Source organism: Micrasema longulum, unplaced genomic scaffold (genome assembly GCF_059751315.1).
Source record: "Micrasema longulum isolate JH-2025_06_02 unplaced genomic scaffold, ASM5975131v1 h1tg001345l, whole genome shotgun sequence".
Classification (NCBI taxonomy): domain Eukaryota; kingdom Metazoa; phylum Arthropoda; class Insecta; order Trichoptera; family Brachycentridae; genus Micrasema; species Micrasema longulum.
In genome coordinates, this window is record NW_028278531.1 from 606,902 (window position 1) to 624,350 (window position 17,449).

The window sequence follows — 17,449 nt, forward strand, 5'->3', positions numbered from 1 at the left end:
ATTGGTTAAAAACTTATAAAATATAATAAAATCGCCTTTTTCACAAGTGTGGTTTGAAGCCTTTGTCCTGAATACAGTCATTATGTGTTTTTGTTAGAAAATTGCTTGAGATTTTTTTTGTACATTCTACTCTCAATAGACTGGGATTAAAAGGGTTAATGCTCACTGTATAAATGTGCTTAGGTGTACTGTTTCAATGTAATTATTTATTTTTAATTAAATTTTCTGTTTCTTTTAACACCCCTTTTATTTCAGAAACTTTTACCCATTTAATGTTATAATTTATTATTGTGGTTTTGGTGGAATAGTTTATTTAATTTAATTTATTTTCACCCCATTTCGACATTAAACCATATCATTTTTGTCTTGTGGAATATATATGTACTGCTTGATTGTTTAGTGAGATGCATTATTATAAGCTTATAATTATGTAAGTGGTTTTCAGTGTATTTATAATTAATTATTCTTAGAAAATATCTCTGATAATGAAAAATGTAACCCTAAAGTATTTATAAATTATATAAAACTTCATCAATTCAAACAATATTATCTTTTAATAATTTCCCCCTTTTCATCTCTTGAATATTTTATAAATAATTTTTGATCATTTTCTTATGTAGAATCTTACCTTTGAAATAAGTTTTATAGTTCCAATATTCAGAATGATTTGAACTATGAAGAAATTTAATTTGACTGAAATATAATAAAAATATGTTTCAATTTATGATTTGTGGCGATCTCTGAAATGTGACAACAGTCATCGAGTGGAGGCTATACATTATATATATTATAGTTTAGAAGTTATTGTATTGTATATTATGAACATAAATTAGGTTTCAAAGGTGTTTTAAAAAAAAATTAGTATGGGAAATAAATACCAATTACTAAAATTTATGTATGATAGCTGCACAAATGTCGAGATCCGTGAACTGTGTAAGGCTGAGACATTATCGACAGAATCAAGAAAGGGGTGCTGTGTTGGTTTGGACATGTAAAGCGAATGGACAGCGAAAGAACGGCTAAAAGCATCTATGATGCGAATGTTGATGAATGCAGAAAACGAGGAAGACCGAGAAAGACATGGCACGATCAAGTCCATCAAATACTTGACGATCGAGTCCATCAAATACGATCTCTCAGGCGAATGTGTTTTAAAACTATGTACGATAGATGCGCAAATGTTGAGATCCGTATCCAACTCAAATCAAGAAAAGAGCTCTGCATTGGTTTGGACATGTAGAGAGAATGGACAGCGAAAGAACGGAAAAAAATATTTATATTGCGAATGTTGATGGATGCAGAAATAGAGGAAGACCGAGAAAGACATGGCGCGACATGTTAAAAGTCGGCATAATCGGCATGTGTGCATGAGAAGATGTATGTATGTAGAGGAAGCGAAGTATGTATGCAAAGACAGAGTGATGTGGTTCTATCCTCTCTGCCTATTCCTACGGAGAAACGACGTGATGGTTTGTTTGAAAGTTCATTTGAATACTCTGAGAATTATTACTCTGAGGTCGGAACAGTTGGTGACAAGTCACAGTTCAAAAATTGCTGGGACAAACACATAAATGTATGATGTTTTGTATGGATATTTTCCATGTTTCAAAAATAATTTATGAGATGTACATGTGTATAAAATATAATAAAATTAATAATAATAGCCTTTGAGAATGATTTTTTTAATTCACTTCATCAACTGATATTGGAACTATAAAATTCGAAACAAGATCAAGATCATTCCAATGTGATTTGGACGCTAGTATAACAAATGTTAAATTTTTCAGTTCCACCGCTCCCGCCACAGTCCCCGCTCCACCCCGTCCTCAGTGGGCTCCACCCCTTCCAAGTCCTTCCTCGGCCCCTCGCAGCAGAGCCCCGTGACTAGCGGCCAGTTTCTTCCTCTGCAACAGAAGCAGCGCAGCTTCCTGACGTTCGGCTTCGGTGCCGGTGGCAGCGGCGGCCCGTCGCGGCGCGAGAGCCACGTCAACGTCAACGTCACGCCGACCAGCCACGACATTGGCTCCGACACGCCCGAGATACGGAAGTACAAAAAGAGGTTCAACTCTGAGATCCTGTGTGCTGCCCTCTGGGGTGAGTAATTGTTATATCCTTGTGTGTATTGAAGATGCTGAATAATAATTCTGGAGTACGGAAAGAAACATTCATACTGTTTCCATCGTAATTTTTTGCTTATTTAAAAATAAATAAATAGTCAGTTTTGTGAAAATATGTCCATATTGAAAATAATGTATTTTTAAAAATAACTGATTTTTAAATTACAAATACACCCAAAATTGTTGTATCAACATGTTTTGTACTCGTTTACAAATGTAAAATAACATTCACTCCTAGGTGTGAATCTCCTGATCGGCACGGAGAACGGTCTCATGCTGCTGGACCGTTCGGGACAGGGGAAGGTGTATCAGCTCATCAACCGGCGCCGCTTCCAGCAGATGGAAGTCCTGGAGGGACAGAACATCCTGGTCACTGTGTCGGGCAAGAAGAACCGCGTGCGCGTCTACTACCTCAGCTGGCTCAAGAGCAAGATCCTGAGAACCGACGGCCTCGCAGACGTGAGTCAATCCAACCCATGTTTACATGCACGGACCCTGTCGTATCAAATATAAAAATTCCATACAACCATCACCCTGATGAGGAACGATACATGTTTTTGAGTGTTATAGTCTTTCTGTAGAGTAGCCTGCCTATAAGTTTTATTTTAATCTCATTGTTGAATTTAAAATATGTGTTATTACATTTTGAAATTTTTTCTATGGAAGTTGCATTATTTTTTACCTCGCTTATAATGTTAATGTTAACCGTATTTTTCAGATCATAAGACGCACTTTTTACTCTGAAAATTCAACCAAAAATTGGGGCGTGTCTCGTGGTCTGAAACATCTTATCGTCAAAAACATTATTTTGCTTCCAAAAATTGATAGATACATTTTGGTTTGCGTCTTATCATCATCATCATTTCCTTTCCGCACCTAATGTTGCATAGGGCACTGGATTGTTACACCAATCGCAGCATATCTCAATCAATTTTGTTAGATGAAGGTAAGGTGATCAGTCTTGCAATTCAGGTACCAGTCCAGGGGCTATGAAATATTCTAGTGTGAAAACACCCTTTTAAATCAATATTTCGTATCAACCATGTCGGGAATCGAACCCGAGACCTCTTGCATGGTAGACAAACACGCTGATCATTACACCACGATACACGTGTTTTTTATTCCGCATAATACGGTACTTCAAAGGGATAGTTATTTATTTGTTTACTTCAATTCAACAAGACGAGGACAGTCGAGACTAAAAAACCAGGGACTGAAATTATACAATAAACTACCAGACAAAACTAAACAAAAGACTCGGACAAACTTTTCAAAAAATGTAAAAAATATTATTTTGAACAGCAGAGTATGAATAAAAAATGTATATGTTATTTTTGTAAAATGAATTTAATAATCCGTAAGGGTTAATAAATAAATTTTCAAATAAAAAAACTTTATAAAGTTGTTATGTTTATGGTGTTTATAATAGGATCGGGTGAGATGTTTCGGCTGTGGCCTGTTTTTGAGAACTTGAAACCGAACTGAAAACCGCAGAAAACTCGCTAGGAGAAGGCGTACTGTCGGCACTCGTCAACAGACCTTCCGATCCACTCGAAGAGTGTTCGGCATTCGGTGTCCCGCTATCGTTGACACCTCTTATTGCCCTTACTGTATCTATCTCGTATAATGTTACCTTTTTTAACAAGTCTTATGTGTTATTCTGTTACAGCAACAAGTGGAGAGACGGAACGGCTGGATAAACGTGGGAGACCTCCAGGGAGCCGTTCACTTCAAGATCGTGAAGTACGAACGTATCAAGTTCCTTGTTATAGCGCTCAAGGATAGTATAGAGATATATGCCTGGGCACCCAAACCTTATCACAAGTTTATGGCCTTCAAAAGCTTTGGGGAACTTATTCATAGGTGAGTCTGTTATTTTATTTTTATTTACTTAAGTAAAATAGGAATAAAATCATACACATATAACTTAGATAAAGGTACGTGAATAAAGATTTAAAAAATTCTCAGTTACCACAAATGTGACACTAAAAAACAAAAGTGGCTATCTCCAGCCACCGTTGTTTTGGTGATTTTTGGTTAATATGGCTGCTTTTGTAGATTTACATAAAAATCCTCAGTTTAAACATACCCGTTTCCTGTATTTCTACTAATAAAACACTTTAAAAGCAATACAAACTCATACAGTTGTACAGATTATTCAAAGACAAAAAGTTGATTTACTCGTTTTACTTGCAGTGGATATATCCATGTTTGTTTTTTAGTGTCACAAATAGTAACAGACTCTAAAATATTGCCATCTTTAGAAAAAAAAAAAGTAGAGTTTATGCTTTGGAAAAGTGTAATAATTTAGTATATATATTTTTAAAATTTATTTAAACACAAGAGATAGTAACAAAAGTTAATTTATGTGGGCACTTTACACACTGTGTAACATTCATCCCATTCCCATATTCCCCTCTCAAAAAAGTTTTCCCCCTCCGTTGCAACAAATTTAGATCTAAATAACTCCCTAGGGAAGAAATCCAACCTGTCTGCAAACATTTGGACAAACTCTAAACATTACATTATTTTTGTTAAATTTGGTTAGTTCAATTGTAAATTATTAAGTTCTATTTTAATTTATATCTATATAATAACCGAAGTCAACAAAAAATAAAAAATATTAAATGTTATTAAATATTTGCTCATGACATCTTACCGATTTTTCTATGTGTGCCGTTTTCGAGACGTGCCCGTCTCTTCGTCGGGACACCAATCAAACCAACATGCAAAATTCACTATACATCTTCTCCATAGTTGTTGCTCAAAAATATAAAACCAGCGTGCTACGCTTTTAGTAGGCAACCCTTAAGTGCACTTATCAGGTTATGCAAATGTTGGGGGAGAAATAGTTTTAAAAAAAGGGAGGGGATGAGGGGAGAGGCGTGAAAATGCTTGACCACAAAGTTGATGCTTTAAATATTAATAATAAAATATGATAGATAGGACAATACGATAGAGATTAATTATTTGAATTTGTTTCGATTAAAATTTTTGTTGAAATTATGGATAAAAAAAGCAGATTTGAATAGTCTCTTTTTTTATGAATATAATATATTTTTATTATAATTTTCTCATTTTTAGCTACAAAAAAGTTGTTTTGTATTATATATTATATCAGCACTAATTTTTAACTTTTTAATATCATCGTATTCTTCCAGTAGACTTAATTTCAATTTAAAATAAAATGTATACACAGGCCTTTGTGGGATTTTTTTTTGTGTTAATCTAATGTATACATATTGTAAAATGCAAAGAAAAATTATAATAAATAAAAATAATAAAAAATAATAAAAATAATTAACTACAATTTTTTTATTTGTATTTACTTTATCGATTTTTATACTAGTAAATCTATCCACCTTTATTTTTTCTTTTAGTATACTGTTCTTACATGGCATTGCATGGAGCGTTTCCACCGCGTAAAAAAGGAGCCTGAATAAACATATTTTGTTTTTGTTCCAGACCCCTTTTGGTTGATCTCACAATAGAGGAAGATACCCGCCTCAAGGTTATTTACGGCTCGGCGGATGGTTTCCACGCTGTAGACTTGGATTCAGCAACTGTATATGATATTTATTTACCTAAACATGTAAGTATTGGTCGACAACCGTTTTATTATGTCTAGATGAAATCACAAAAGAAGCTGCGCCTTTCGGCGACTATTGGGTACACCTGAAGATGTTAGAGTGCTCGCCGTCCTACCTTATGAGGAAGTTTAAAGGTTTAAAAAAAAAAGTATTTGGTAATAGACCATCAAACTAAGCAAAAAAAAAAATTTTGGTATCTTTTTCTCATCCCTATGATTTTTTTCAGTTTTGTGACTTTGAAATTACTCCGCCCGTGACGCCACTAGTTCTCTTCAATGAGTTGTGACATTTAATAGTAGTTCGGAAATCCATCACAAAACATGTCAACGATTTGGTAGATTCGCAAGAACTTGTGACGCCGTTCAAATTACTTCATTTTTATGAATTTTTCATGTATTGAGAAACTTCACCCTACAATTAAATGCTCTAATTTTTACCCGGTGCAAGAAAACATTTTTTTAAAATCCAATTACCCATAGCACTGAACTTCTTAATTGCCCGATATTTTAAGGCTCTGGGTCCGTATTCCAATGCGAAGTTAAAACATGTTTCAATTACGGGTTACCTACCGATGAAGATACTTTAAATTTTCATACAAATATACACATTTTCGTACATAGATATCGATGTTTGTTTATACTGTACTATCTACTCGATGAAGATAGCGTTCATAGCGGCGATGGACTTGGCAAGGAGATTTAGCAATAGATATCAGAGCGCCCACCACTTACCGGTTCTTTATTTTACCATCATATAACAAAAAAAAGTAGTGTCCCATAGGGCATAGCACCACTGGATGTGAATAGGAAAATGATGACTCGTTGCCAAGCATCCATGTTTTTTTCTTTCTGTCCATTAATACGGGCAAAATCTCATTTTTTACAAATAAAAAGTGTTATTTTATTAGTCTCAGTGTGCATGTGAATAAATATAATAAAAGTAAAAATGTGCGCATAAATAAATGATCCCATAATCTTCAAAAGAAAAGAGAAAATGAAAGGAGAGAAATAGAGGAGCATTTAAAGAAGAGTGGGACGGTAAATTCCACAGTCGATTCTAATGCATATGAATTTGTAAAGAAGGATTTTATTTATATTTTGAGAAATTATTTCTGTTCGCGAAAGTTGTCCACTTTGCATTAACTTTGAAGTTTTTTTCTATATTTCTTGTGATGCTTGGCATTAGTCATTTTCGATAATTTTTAGCAAGTTTAGCCTCCAAATATGTCAATTTTTCTTCTTCTACGATTGTTTTTTTACGAAACCTTTTAACAATATTAAACTTATTGCAGTACGTGACTTAGACAGTACTTGAAGATACAATTTTAACGACATCTTACTCAACATTATATCACTATTGTGTTCGGAGAAATACTAATTTTAATGCTTGCCTAACAGCGTATAACGATACTATTTCCCCCCCCTCCCCGCTGGGTGTATTGTCCTTTTATCTTTTGTTGTTTGAATAATGTATGAATCGGGTTGTGTGTATGAATGTCTGAGGTTCGAATCCTACTCTGCCCCAACTTGATCTCTTTTTTCTAATAGTGAGTTATTCGGGTAAATCATAAGATGCAAAAATTTCTTTTGTATCAAAAAAATAGAGTACTATTTTAATTTCAAAACGTGATTGATTGATTTTCTGTATAGGGGTGCTTGCCGAGAGGTCAGATGTACTCTTCATCATAAACAAAAAAGGAATGGATATTTCTGACTTTCGCTATGTGTTTCAGACGGCTGGCGCCATTTCTCCGCACTGTATAGTCCCCCTGCCCAACTCCTACGGAATGCAGCTGCTGCTGTGTTACGACAACGAGGGAGTCTACGTCACCACCTACGGCAGAGTTAGCAAGAATATTGTCCTGCAGGTATGCAACTGGCAAATTATTCACAAATATGAAAACTAAATTTTTCATTAAGAAAGTCACAAAAGTCACAAGTCAAATTAATGAAAAATATCACAAAAATTGATGTGATTTAAAATGCTTGTATTTCTTTTTAAAAACAAAAAATTAAGATTTTGCTTCGGCCGCTTTCATGTTCAATTTATTATCTTCAAATCATTACAACAAATTTTAGTTCAATACTTCGTCTTTATATGAAAATCCAGATACCTAAGTTTAGTCTAAATTTGAAATGGCGTGATCTGCCGGTCTAAAAGTAATTATATTCTAGTTATATAAGTATATTTTTTAAATAGAAATACCTTTAAAAATTATTGTTTTTATCTATTTTTTTATTTTTTATTATTGCACGATTTTTAAAAAACATTTGTTTTAAAATGGCAAAATCGTAAGATTTCCTCATTTTGCGTGCATTTTACCCGACTACAGCCTTAATGTGTTGGTTATTTACGAGGGCTGATTAATATGCTCCACCCCGTATCTGCTTCAGGTTGGCCAGTCGAGCCGATGTGTATGCATTATGTAAAGTACCGAGTGACAAGTTTTTTTTATTTTTTATTAATCAGTATATTTTCATAAATGGTACATGTTTTTTTATTCTAATACAAATCTACTTTAACGGTAATATTCCAAAAAAGAGACTAGCTCTTGTGCTTGGAGAGTGACTTACACTGTTATAGTTATTTATTTATTAGAATTTATATAATTTTGAAAATACGAACATGAGAACAAAAAACTTATAGGATATAAAAATAAAAACATAAAATAATAATCCATTAATATTAATTAAAATAGAATGCAGTTTTTACACAGGTTCAAAAAATTTCTTTAAATTTACTTTGAATTTATTTGTTGATCTATTAGTTTTAATAGTTTTTAGTTCATTGTGGAGATTTGTGTAATTTTTGACACCTTTGAAAACAAAGCTATTTTGAGAATGACTTGTGTGGAATTTAGGGATTTTAATATTATTTTGGTATCTGAGTGACTTATTCAGGGAAATTTGCAACGGTTTAGTTATATCAGATCGCTGACTACTGCAAAATGCTGTTCCATCAGGACTAAGCGTCAATGGCTGCTATTCACGACGCTGGGTTTGAAATCGATTGAACATCCCCCATATTCACGTGCCTACCGGTTATTTTCAAAACTCGAGAAACATTTCTGTGGAACGAAATTTTTGGATGACAATGAGGTTATGAATTGTGTAGATGAGTGGTTGGCAGGGGTCGGACGAACGGACTACCAGGAAGCCATATAAATATTTGAGCATCTCTGGAAGAATTGTATAGGAGTCCAGGAAGGATATGTTGAAAAATTATGCATAAAAACTTTTTCTCATCCACTTTGAAATAGGTCAGGGGTGGAGCATATCAATCAACCCTCGTAAATCAAATGATATATAGAGAGAATTCCGCCTCGTAGTATAGTAGTTAGTGTGTTTGTCTATCACACCACAAGTCCTGGGACTCCTGGCAAAGTCGACCTGAAGTAATTTATAAAAAGGTGATTTTACACCTTTTTTTTGTCGAGTTCTGAGAGTAAGTGGCTAAGAAGAATATTAGGTATAAGGTGGTTCAATTTCAACACTAACATTGAAGTCCGAGAATGGACGCAGCAGCTTCCTATAACGAGCGTCTTAAAGATACGGTGGTGGACCTGGCTCAGACACGTGCTGCGCATGCCTCTGGAAAACCTAAACCCAAGTAGCCTTTTTGTTAAACCTGCGTTTTTACGCCGTCCTGGAAGGCTGTCGATGATGATCTTTCAACTTTATTCGGCGGAACTTGGGGGGCGCTGGATTGACACGGGAGAAGGCGAGAGTGCTGGCTGGCGATGGGTCTCCCGAAGGCGACTGGTGATGTCCACATGCTCCACTTAGGAGCGGTTATGGAAAAGAAGAAGAAGATTTTACTCTGCAATATTATTTCACTGTCCCTGGGGCCGATTACTACCTGAAGATACTTAGGCCGTAAATATTATAAATAAAAATGTTTGTTTCCAGTGGGGCGAGATGCCGACGTCAGTGGCGTACATCGGCACGGGGCAGATCATGGGCTGGGGCAACAAGGCCATCGAGATCCGCTCCGTGGAATCCGGCCACCTGGACGGCGTGTTCATGCACAAGAAGGCCCAGCGTCTCAAGTTCCTCTGCGAGCGCAACGACAAAGTCTTCTTCTCCTCGGCCAAGGGCGGCTCCTCCTGCCAGATCTACTTCATGACGCTCAACAAGCCCGGCATGGCCAACTGGTAACCGACTGACGCAATATCAATCATCGCGACTCGACGTACTCCCGCATATCCCATCTGGGCAGAACCGCCCACTTGTTAGTCCATGCTTCTATACTAGCGTATGCAAGAACCCCTTAGAAATACCGACAAAATAATCATACTGTGGAACCTCGCTTAGTAAGCATAATTTGTACGAATTCAAACAATATTCCCCGTTTAATCCAATGTAAAACAAACACACCATCTCGCTGTTTCCCCGTAGGGGACCTCGCTTCCTTTACATTCATACATCTTATGCATGCACGACGATTATTCCGACTTTTGATATGTCTCTCTTCAAATATTTGTTGAATTTGGTCATGCCACCACGTCCTCGTTTGCTGCATCCATCAACTTTCACTTTGCATGCTGAAAAGAGTACTAATAGAAACTTATAACATTTATATTAATAAAATTATACATCACACCTGAACAGCGAAAGTCCAAAATTGTCGCTTGAGTATGAAGAAATTTGAGCATTGAGTAATTTGAGTAAATTTGAGTTTGAAAAAAAATAAGAAAAGAAAAGAAAGTATGATGAAATGTTCTGGAATATATTTACGTCCGCACAATTAACGGCGTGATCCTATAAGTGAAACTAATAATTTACTATAATTTTTTACTCAAATTCTAGGAATAATAGTGGCACAATGATTGTCAATTATGCCATTGTTTTTTCTGAAAAAATTAAAAACTAGATGGGACAAGTGTGTGAACTTCAAGTTGTGCCTTTGTTTTCGGTAATTAATGTTTAAGTTTAAGTTTACTGATCGTGCTCAAGTGTATGCGTAACTGATCTCCCGTAAAAAAAATAGTTTGACTTGTGCCACTGTTATTCTCGGGGTGCGACATAATTTTCATTTACAATACGTATTATTTTTTTGAAAGCTGTTTAAGGACGTTTGTTCTCGCTGGTGCTTGAAAATTTGGTGAAAATGCTACAGTATTATCATTCAATAAATTGACTAAAACTGCCATATTAGGGTGACGCTTTTCAATGATTAATGCAACAATTTTTCCATGCTTTCGGCATTTCTCTCGTTGGGCTAGGCGTTAGCTCTGCTGTTGCACCCTCGTCCCTTTGTGGTCGGCTTGACCGATATCATTGTTATCTACCTCCAGCCAACTCTGTTTGACCAAAGTTTCTCGCAAGGTTTTACGATCCGGGAATTCCCGGTACTCCCCTCGTCACTCGTCATTTTTTACAACATGTTTTTTCAGGTGAATTACTCATTATGAGATGTGTTCGTTAGCGAGGTTCCACTACTTACTGTCGGGTCTCTGGCTCAAGTTGGTAACTACATTTGACTAGTTGTGAGATATTGGAATTTTAAAGTTAAAACCTCACTAATAAGCTGAATATTATAAAATATTCTCTTTTGTATTTATAAAATACGAAACATTTTTTTTTTTTTTTTAATAAAGATTATTTGATGCCATTTATTAAGACAATTCATTTTCAAAAAAATTACAGTTACCAACTTGTGCCGAAAACCCGACAATATGCGATGTTTTAGAGTGAACCATGTATGAATGTATGAACTCTTGTGAAGCAATTTTTTACATAAGTAAAAAAATCCTTGTACTCTCAGAGTAATAATTCGCTCCCGCTTAAAGAGAAGACCTTTAGCTCTATTGCATGGAACAAAAGCGTTCCAAATTTTCAGTTTGGTTTTTAGTTTAACAACAAACGTGTAACAGACGGTTTCGGTTTGAACTTTCTCGACCTGCAATAGTATGTACAGCCCGTTGTATTGCAGTAAACTGTTGCTAACTTCCGGGTTGATAATAATAGAATGGTTTTTGTCTGTACGGGTGCCTCTTTTAGCCACTGGTATATTATTACTCTAAGCTTATACTCCTTTTCCTATACAATTTACTCACATATTCACCCAAAAACATAGCATTAATTGACAACAGTGATCGTGAAAATCTACGTACCTATTTAAAAAATAATATTTTATTTTATTTCATGCGTCAAACAACTCATTTAATTGTAACAATGTTACCAGTTCAAAGGTAAACAGTATGATTTTTCTATGAACTCTATCTCTCTACGGCAGCCATCCGTCTTCGGAAGACGATGGTGATGTAGACTGGGAGAAACAGCTTCTTCGGTGACTGTATAGTCCTTTACGGGACCAGCACAGTCGGTCTTATCCCACTCTTCCAGGTTGCTGCGGGGGCTCCAGTAGGTAGCTGCTTTCCTCGCAGTCTTTTAAGCCTCAGACTTTCCAGCCTGAGGTCGTCGTGTGCCGCTTTTCCCAACTTTACTGCTCCTCTCCGCAGCTCTGCGTTTCACCCCTCGCACTCTATGAGAAAGCGGGCCGACTGAGGGCTGCACAGCTTTAAACTATGTGAACAATGAAATACTATTCATCTTTAAAAACAAATATTTCACTTCCACCCTGCTAGGAATCGAACCCTGGACCTCAAGAATGGTTAGGCGAATGCTTCAACCACTACACTATGAGGCGGACATTTCTCCACTATTCCGGTTCTCAGTCAGAACGGCATTCTTTATTCGCCTGGACACAAAAGAGTTGGTCAGTAATAAAAATTATAAAACTAAACTTTAATTGATATCCGTAGAGGAGAGTGGGTGTTCTACGCAGGCGTTATATAGACGACATTTGATTTTCGCTGAGTAAATATCCGATCTCCAGACAGCCTCCCTTTGAATTCGTAAGGAACGAAGTAATAAGAGAATGGACGCAGATAACTCCGGTGACGACTGTCATCAAGCGGAGGCGATTCGGTTGGCTGGGCCACACACTGCGGATGCCTCCTTGCCTACTTTACGATGCGTCAGGTTCTCGACGTCCTGGACTATTTGTCGGCAGTTTATGTCAGACTAGGGAGGACATACAGAAGCTGGCAGCCGAAAGAGGCTCTTTACGAACACCATATGCTCCAACTAGGGAGCGGACATGGAATGATGATGATGATTAATTGATATTTTTATCAAAATCATTAACTAATGAGTCTTTTTATCGAGAAATATCTGCAAAAAACATTAATATTACTAACAATCTTATTAGATTTTTTCTATCTATAAAAATAATTTATATTTTTGTTTTATTATGTTTCAAAATTAATTAAAAAATATTTTCAGTATTGAGTTTGCCATAGAGTTATTCTGCATACCTAAAAATGTGTTACCTATACAGTAATTTGTCTAATATTATAGATTTCAATTTGGGAGTCAGCGAATCCCCGATAGAACTGTCAGTCAACTGTTCATAGAAAAATCCTACTGTCGTAATAACACCAGTGACTTATCATGTCCCGCTATTTAGCATACTAATGCCGATGCATAATAAAATGTATATTTGTACCGCACGTTGATAAAAATACACATTGTATGAATATTCAATCTGTTGGAATGCAATATAATTTAAAACATGTTACGCGGAAAAAAAAATCTCATTACAAAATGGTTTCATACATTATCATATCCTTGACCGTACACAGTGATGCGTAGAACACTATTGGTACGTCGATTGCAGCGTATCTGAATCGATTTTATTACACAGAAGGTAAGGTGAACAGGCTTGCGCTTTAGGTACCAGTCCAGGGACTATGAAATATTATGGTGTGAAAACACCCCTTTAAAAAAATATTTCACATCAACCATGTCGGGAATCGAACCCGAGACCTCTCGCATGGTAGGCAAACACGTTGACCATTAACACCACGAGGCCGACAAATAATAGCGTAATTCAAAACCATCTCTAAATCTTGCAAAAACAGATTTCAATTGTACTACTTGACACCGCAAATTTAGCATTCTCCATTGAGTTGGACTTTTGCAAATATCTCCGTAACTCCTTCAATGGAGATTTCTATGCTTGCTTCACATACCCTCATTTCTCCTGTCAGGAATTAAACTCAGGATCTCAAGATTTCCCCTTTCCCGAGTTTTTTCCTATAGTAACCATCGAGTGGAAAAGTATCAAAGAAATATATATTTACTGTGGGTATACTGGCAAAAAACGTCAACTCGAAAATATGCGGATTTGACTTAATGATGCAGCTTGGTAAAGTTTTTAACGCTCTACAAACTGGTAAAATACATTAAGTCATATTAAATTTCATATATCTGTAGTTTTAAAAATAAATTTAAGGTTAAGTCGTATACTGGGTATTTTATTCAGGCTAAAAGCTATAAATAACCTAATATAAAATAAAGAAATGGAAAAATTAAAAATATGTTCTTAAATGAGCACTAAACATCTTACTATATTTAGATATATATATATATATATGTATGTAGGATTAGAACAGTGAATAGGATAAAACGAAAACATTTCTTATTAAACTTCTTTATTAGACTTGATTCATACAATCACTTTTAAGATTTCAACTGGGTCTCCGCACAACGCCGCTCGTACATTGACTGGCGTCTCGCATCCGCTTCCGCCCGGTGTTGCCAGAATTCCCACAACTCGGTCATCCTGCAAGTCATCCGCCTCGGATGAATCATCATCGGTGTCGTCCACTCTCCAAGGCTTCATCAGGTCTGCTGACGCCGTCGTCTCCCGTGAGCCTTCAGTTCCACCAACTCTTAGCAGGTTATATCTGTCTTTCCCACATACTTTGGTGACCTTGTATGGTCCAAAGAACTTAGCACAGAGCTTTAGACCAGGTCCATATTGACTTCGCTTCACTGCAACTAAATCATCAACAGCATACTTGTTACTAGCTTTCCTTTTCTTATTAAATTCGCGCCGGTTCTCTCTTTGTACTTTTTCGATTTCCTGCCTTGCAGATTCACGCACTTCTTCCCGCTCACTCATAAATTGTTCCAGAAGCTCAGTGCTGATTATTTCTTCAATCTTGAAGTCCTCCTGACTCCTTTGCTTTTTACCTACCAATACTTCAAATGGTGTGCGACCAATACTTCTTTGGAATGTGTTGTTTAAAAACTGCTGTGTCCTACTGGTAAATTTGTACCACTTAGTGGGGTCATCTATGCTAAGCTTTGATATGACAGCAATGATAATCTGGTGCATGCGTTCTACTTGCCCATTCGCACGTGGTTGTCCAGTTGTTATGTTGATAAGCTCAATATTTTGTATCTCACAGTATTCTTTAAATTCCGTGGACGTGAATGCAGCACCTCTGTCTGTTATAATTCTTCTGGAATTCCCGAACGTCTGTTGCTGCAGGTTCAGGGCATTTAAAACTTCTGTAGTATTTGTAGTCTTTGTGCTATAGATCCACACAAACTTAGTAAAAGCATCTACTATTGTTAGAATATATTTATAGTTTTTATTTGTTGAAGGCAGCGGTCCTAAGTGGTCTATGTGATAAGTGTCTAATGGGCTATCACCTTTGTCTATAGGATGTAGGAAACCTTCCCGCTTTCCTCTCTTTCGGTCTACTAATATACAGGCCACGCAATTTTCAATGCATCGTTTTATTTTTGCTGCACAATCTTTTATCCAGAACTCTCTCTCTAGAAGTTCTCTTGTCTTGGTAATGCCAAAATGGCCACGATCATGGTACATTCTTATTAATTCAGTCTGCATAGTTTTTGGAACTACTATAAGCTTATAGCCTCCTTGTTCCCTGTAGACTACTCCTCCATCTAAGGTGTAGTCTTCGTGTCTCTTCCCAAGAGTGAGTAACTCTCGTATGGCATTTAAATACTCATCGTTGGATTGGGCCCTTCTCAATCGCGCTATTAGTTCGTTTTCAAGAATAAAGCAATCAACAGGGTGTCGGCTTAGTGAATCAGCGTGTCTTAGTCTCTCGCCAGCTCGATGTTCCACGACGTAATCATACTCTTCAAGCAGTAGTGCCCACCTGGCGACTCGTGGTGCGAGATCCTTCTTCTTCAGGGTAAGGACAAAGGCCTTACAGTCTGTCACAATCTTGAAGCTCAGTCCCAATAGGTAAACTCTGAATTTCTTTAAAGCATTTATAATCGCAAGTACCTCTAGTTCATAGCTGGGATATTTTCGTTCTGCATCTGTTGTCTTCTTACTCATATAATATACGGGATGCATCTTATTATCGTACGGATCCTTTTGAAGTAAAACTGCACCGTATCCCTCGCAGCTTGCATCTGTGTGTAGTTCAGTTGGTAAATGAGGATCATAGATCTTTAAAACGGGGTCATTTGACAAAATCTTCTTCAACATCTCAAAGGCCGTCTTTTCCTCGATTTCGAATATGAATTCATTTTCCTTCTTCAGTAGATTCGTCAGTGGTTTTGCTATTTTAGAATAGTTATGTATAAACTTCCGAAAGTATCCTGTCAGCCCTAAGTAAGACTGGACATCTTTTAAGGTTTTCGGTATTGGATACCTAGTCACAGCGTTGGTCTTTAATCTACTCGGTCTAATTTCATTCTCTTGGATCTCATGTCCGAGATACTCTACGGACCTCATCAGTATTCTGCACTTCTTCCAATTAATTATTAGTCCATACTCATTCATTCTATTCAGGACTAGTTCCAATCTTTGTAGGCCTTCTTCTTCATCGTTGGAAGGAACAATTAGGTCATCTAGGTAAGTAAGGACAATTCCACTCAGCATCATATCTCTAAACACAGCATTGATGAAAGTTTGAAAAACAGCTGGTCCGTTGGATAAACCAAAAGGGGTTTTCAAGAACTCAAATTGTCCATTTGGTATGATAAACGAAGTGTATTTGATGGAATTATCTTCTACTGGTACATGGAAAAATGCATTTTTCAAATCAAGCGTAGTGAAAACTTTGGCATTTCGTAGTTTGTCTATTTGATCATCTATCAGCGGGATTGGAAATCTTTCTTTGATCGTCTTCTTGTTAAGTCTCCTGTAGTCTATGCACAGACGCATCTCCCCACTTTTCTTTTTTGACAACACTACTGGACTCGCGAAGTCGGATCTGCTTGGGCGAATAATCCCATCGTTGAGCCATTCCGCTACTTGGTTATTTACAACTTCTAGTTCCCGAGGGGATAAACGTCGGGGTGGCTGGTAAATGGGTGCCTCATCTTCCAAAGCAATTCTCATCTTAATATTTGTTTCTTTAACTCTAGGCAACTCCCTAGAATAATTGAAGGCCATTGTGTTTATTCTCTCTCGGTAAATCTCGTCTCCTAACTCTACATGATCGTAGTTATCTTTTGTTTCGATTAAGTATAAACTCTTTACTTGTTCATCTACAGTATTCTCTGTGACTTCAACTCCTCCAACACGCACCATCATGTCGACGTTCTGTAAAATAGCCCTGCCAAGGAGGACTGTCATGGGAAGCACTGCGTCATGTACTATATGAAAGGTAGTTGGGAACTCACAATCATCTATCTTCATCATCGTCTCGAAATGTCCAACTGTGGTCACCTTTTTTTCTGCTATTCCTCGGAGCTCTAAGGGATCGTCGATTAGATTAACCTGGTCCATCTTCAATAACTGCGAAATTGTCATCAAATTTAAATCACTACCAGTGTCTATGAATGCTTTTGCTGATTTCCCTCCTAACATTACTGTTTTGTAGAGCGGAGATTCTGATTCTTGGACGGTTACTTTCAGTGTGGTCTTGGAGGTATTTACTCTTAAATTAGAACATTTGGA

The 17,449-nt window shown here is 36.7% G+C and overlaps 1 protein-coding gene and 1 long non-coding RNA gene across 14 annotated transcripts in view; one reads left to right on the forward strand and one right to left on the reverse strand.

Annotated features, from left to right (window-relative positions):
* Window positions 1–17,449, forward strand: part of msn (serine/threonine-protein kinase msn) — a 90,357-nt gene that overhangs the window by 64,658 nt on the left and 8,250 nt on the right. For 4 of the 13 annotated variants that reach the window (XM_088235227.1, XM_088235234.1, XM_088235228.1 and 1 more), the window contains 7 exons: window positions 1,788–2,094; window positions 2,356–2,576; window positions 3,787–3,980; window positions 5,583–5,709; window positions 7,440–7,574; window positions 9,616–9,860; window positions 12,297–12,470. In XM_088235227.1, coding sequence (XP_088091353.1) covers window positions 1,788–2,094; window positions 2,356–2,576; window positions 3,787–3,980; window positions 5,583–5,709; window positions 7,440–7,574; window positions 9,616–9,860; window positions 12,297–12,327 — 1,260 coding nt within the window. In that variant the 3' untranslated portion in view covers window positions 12,328–12,470. Of the gene's footprint in view, window positions 1–1,787; window positions 2,095–2,355; window positions 2,577–3,786; window positions 3,981–5,582; window positions 5,710–7,439; window positions 7,575–9,615; window positions 10,414–12,296; window positions 12,471–17,449 lie in introns of those variants that run through there. The other 9 variants (XM_088235230.1, XM_088235236.1, XM_088235231.1 and 6 more) reach the window with 3 other exon arrangements.
* Window positions 2,480–17,449, reverse strand: part of LOC148275763 (uncharacterized) — a 45,108-nt gene continuing 30,138 nt past the window's right edge. Inside the window, exon 3 of the long non-coding RNA XR_015823945.1 lies at window positions 2,480–2,612. This is a non-coding gene — a long non-coding RNA (uncharacterized LOC148275763). The remainder of the gene's footprint in view (window positions 2,613–17,449) is intronic.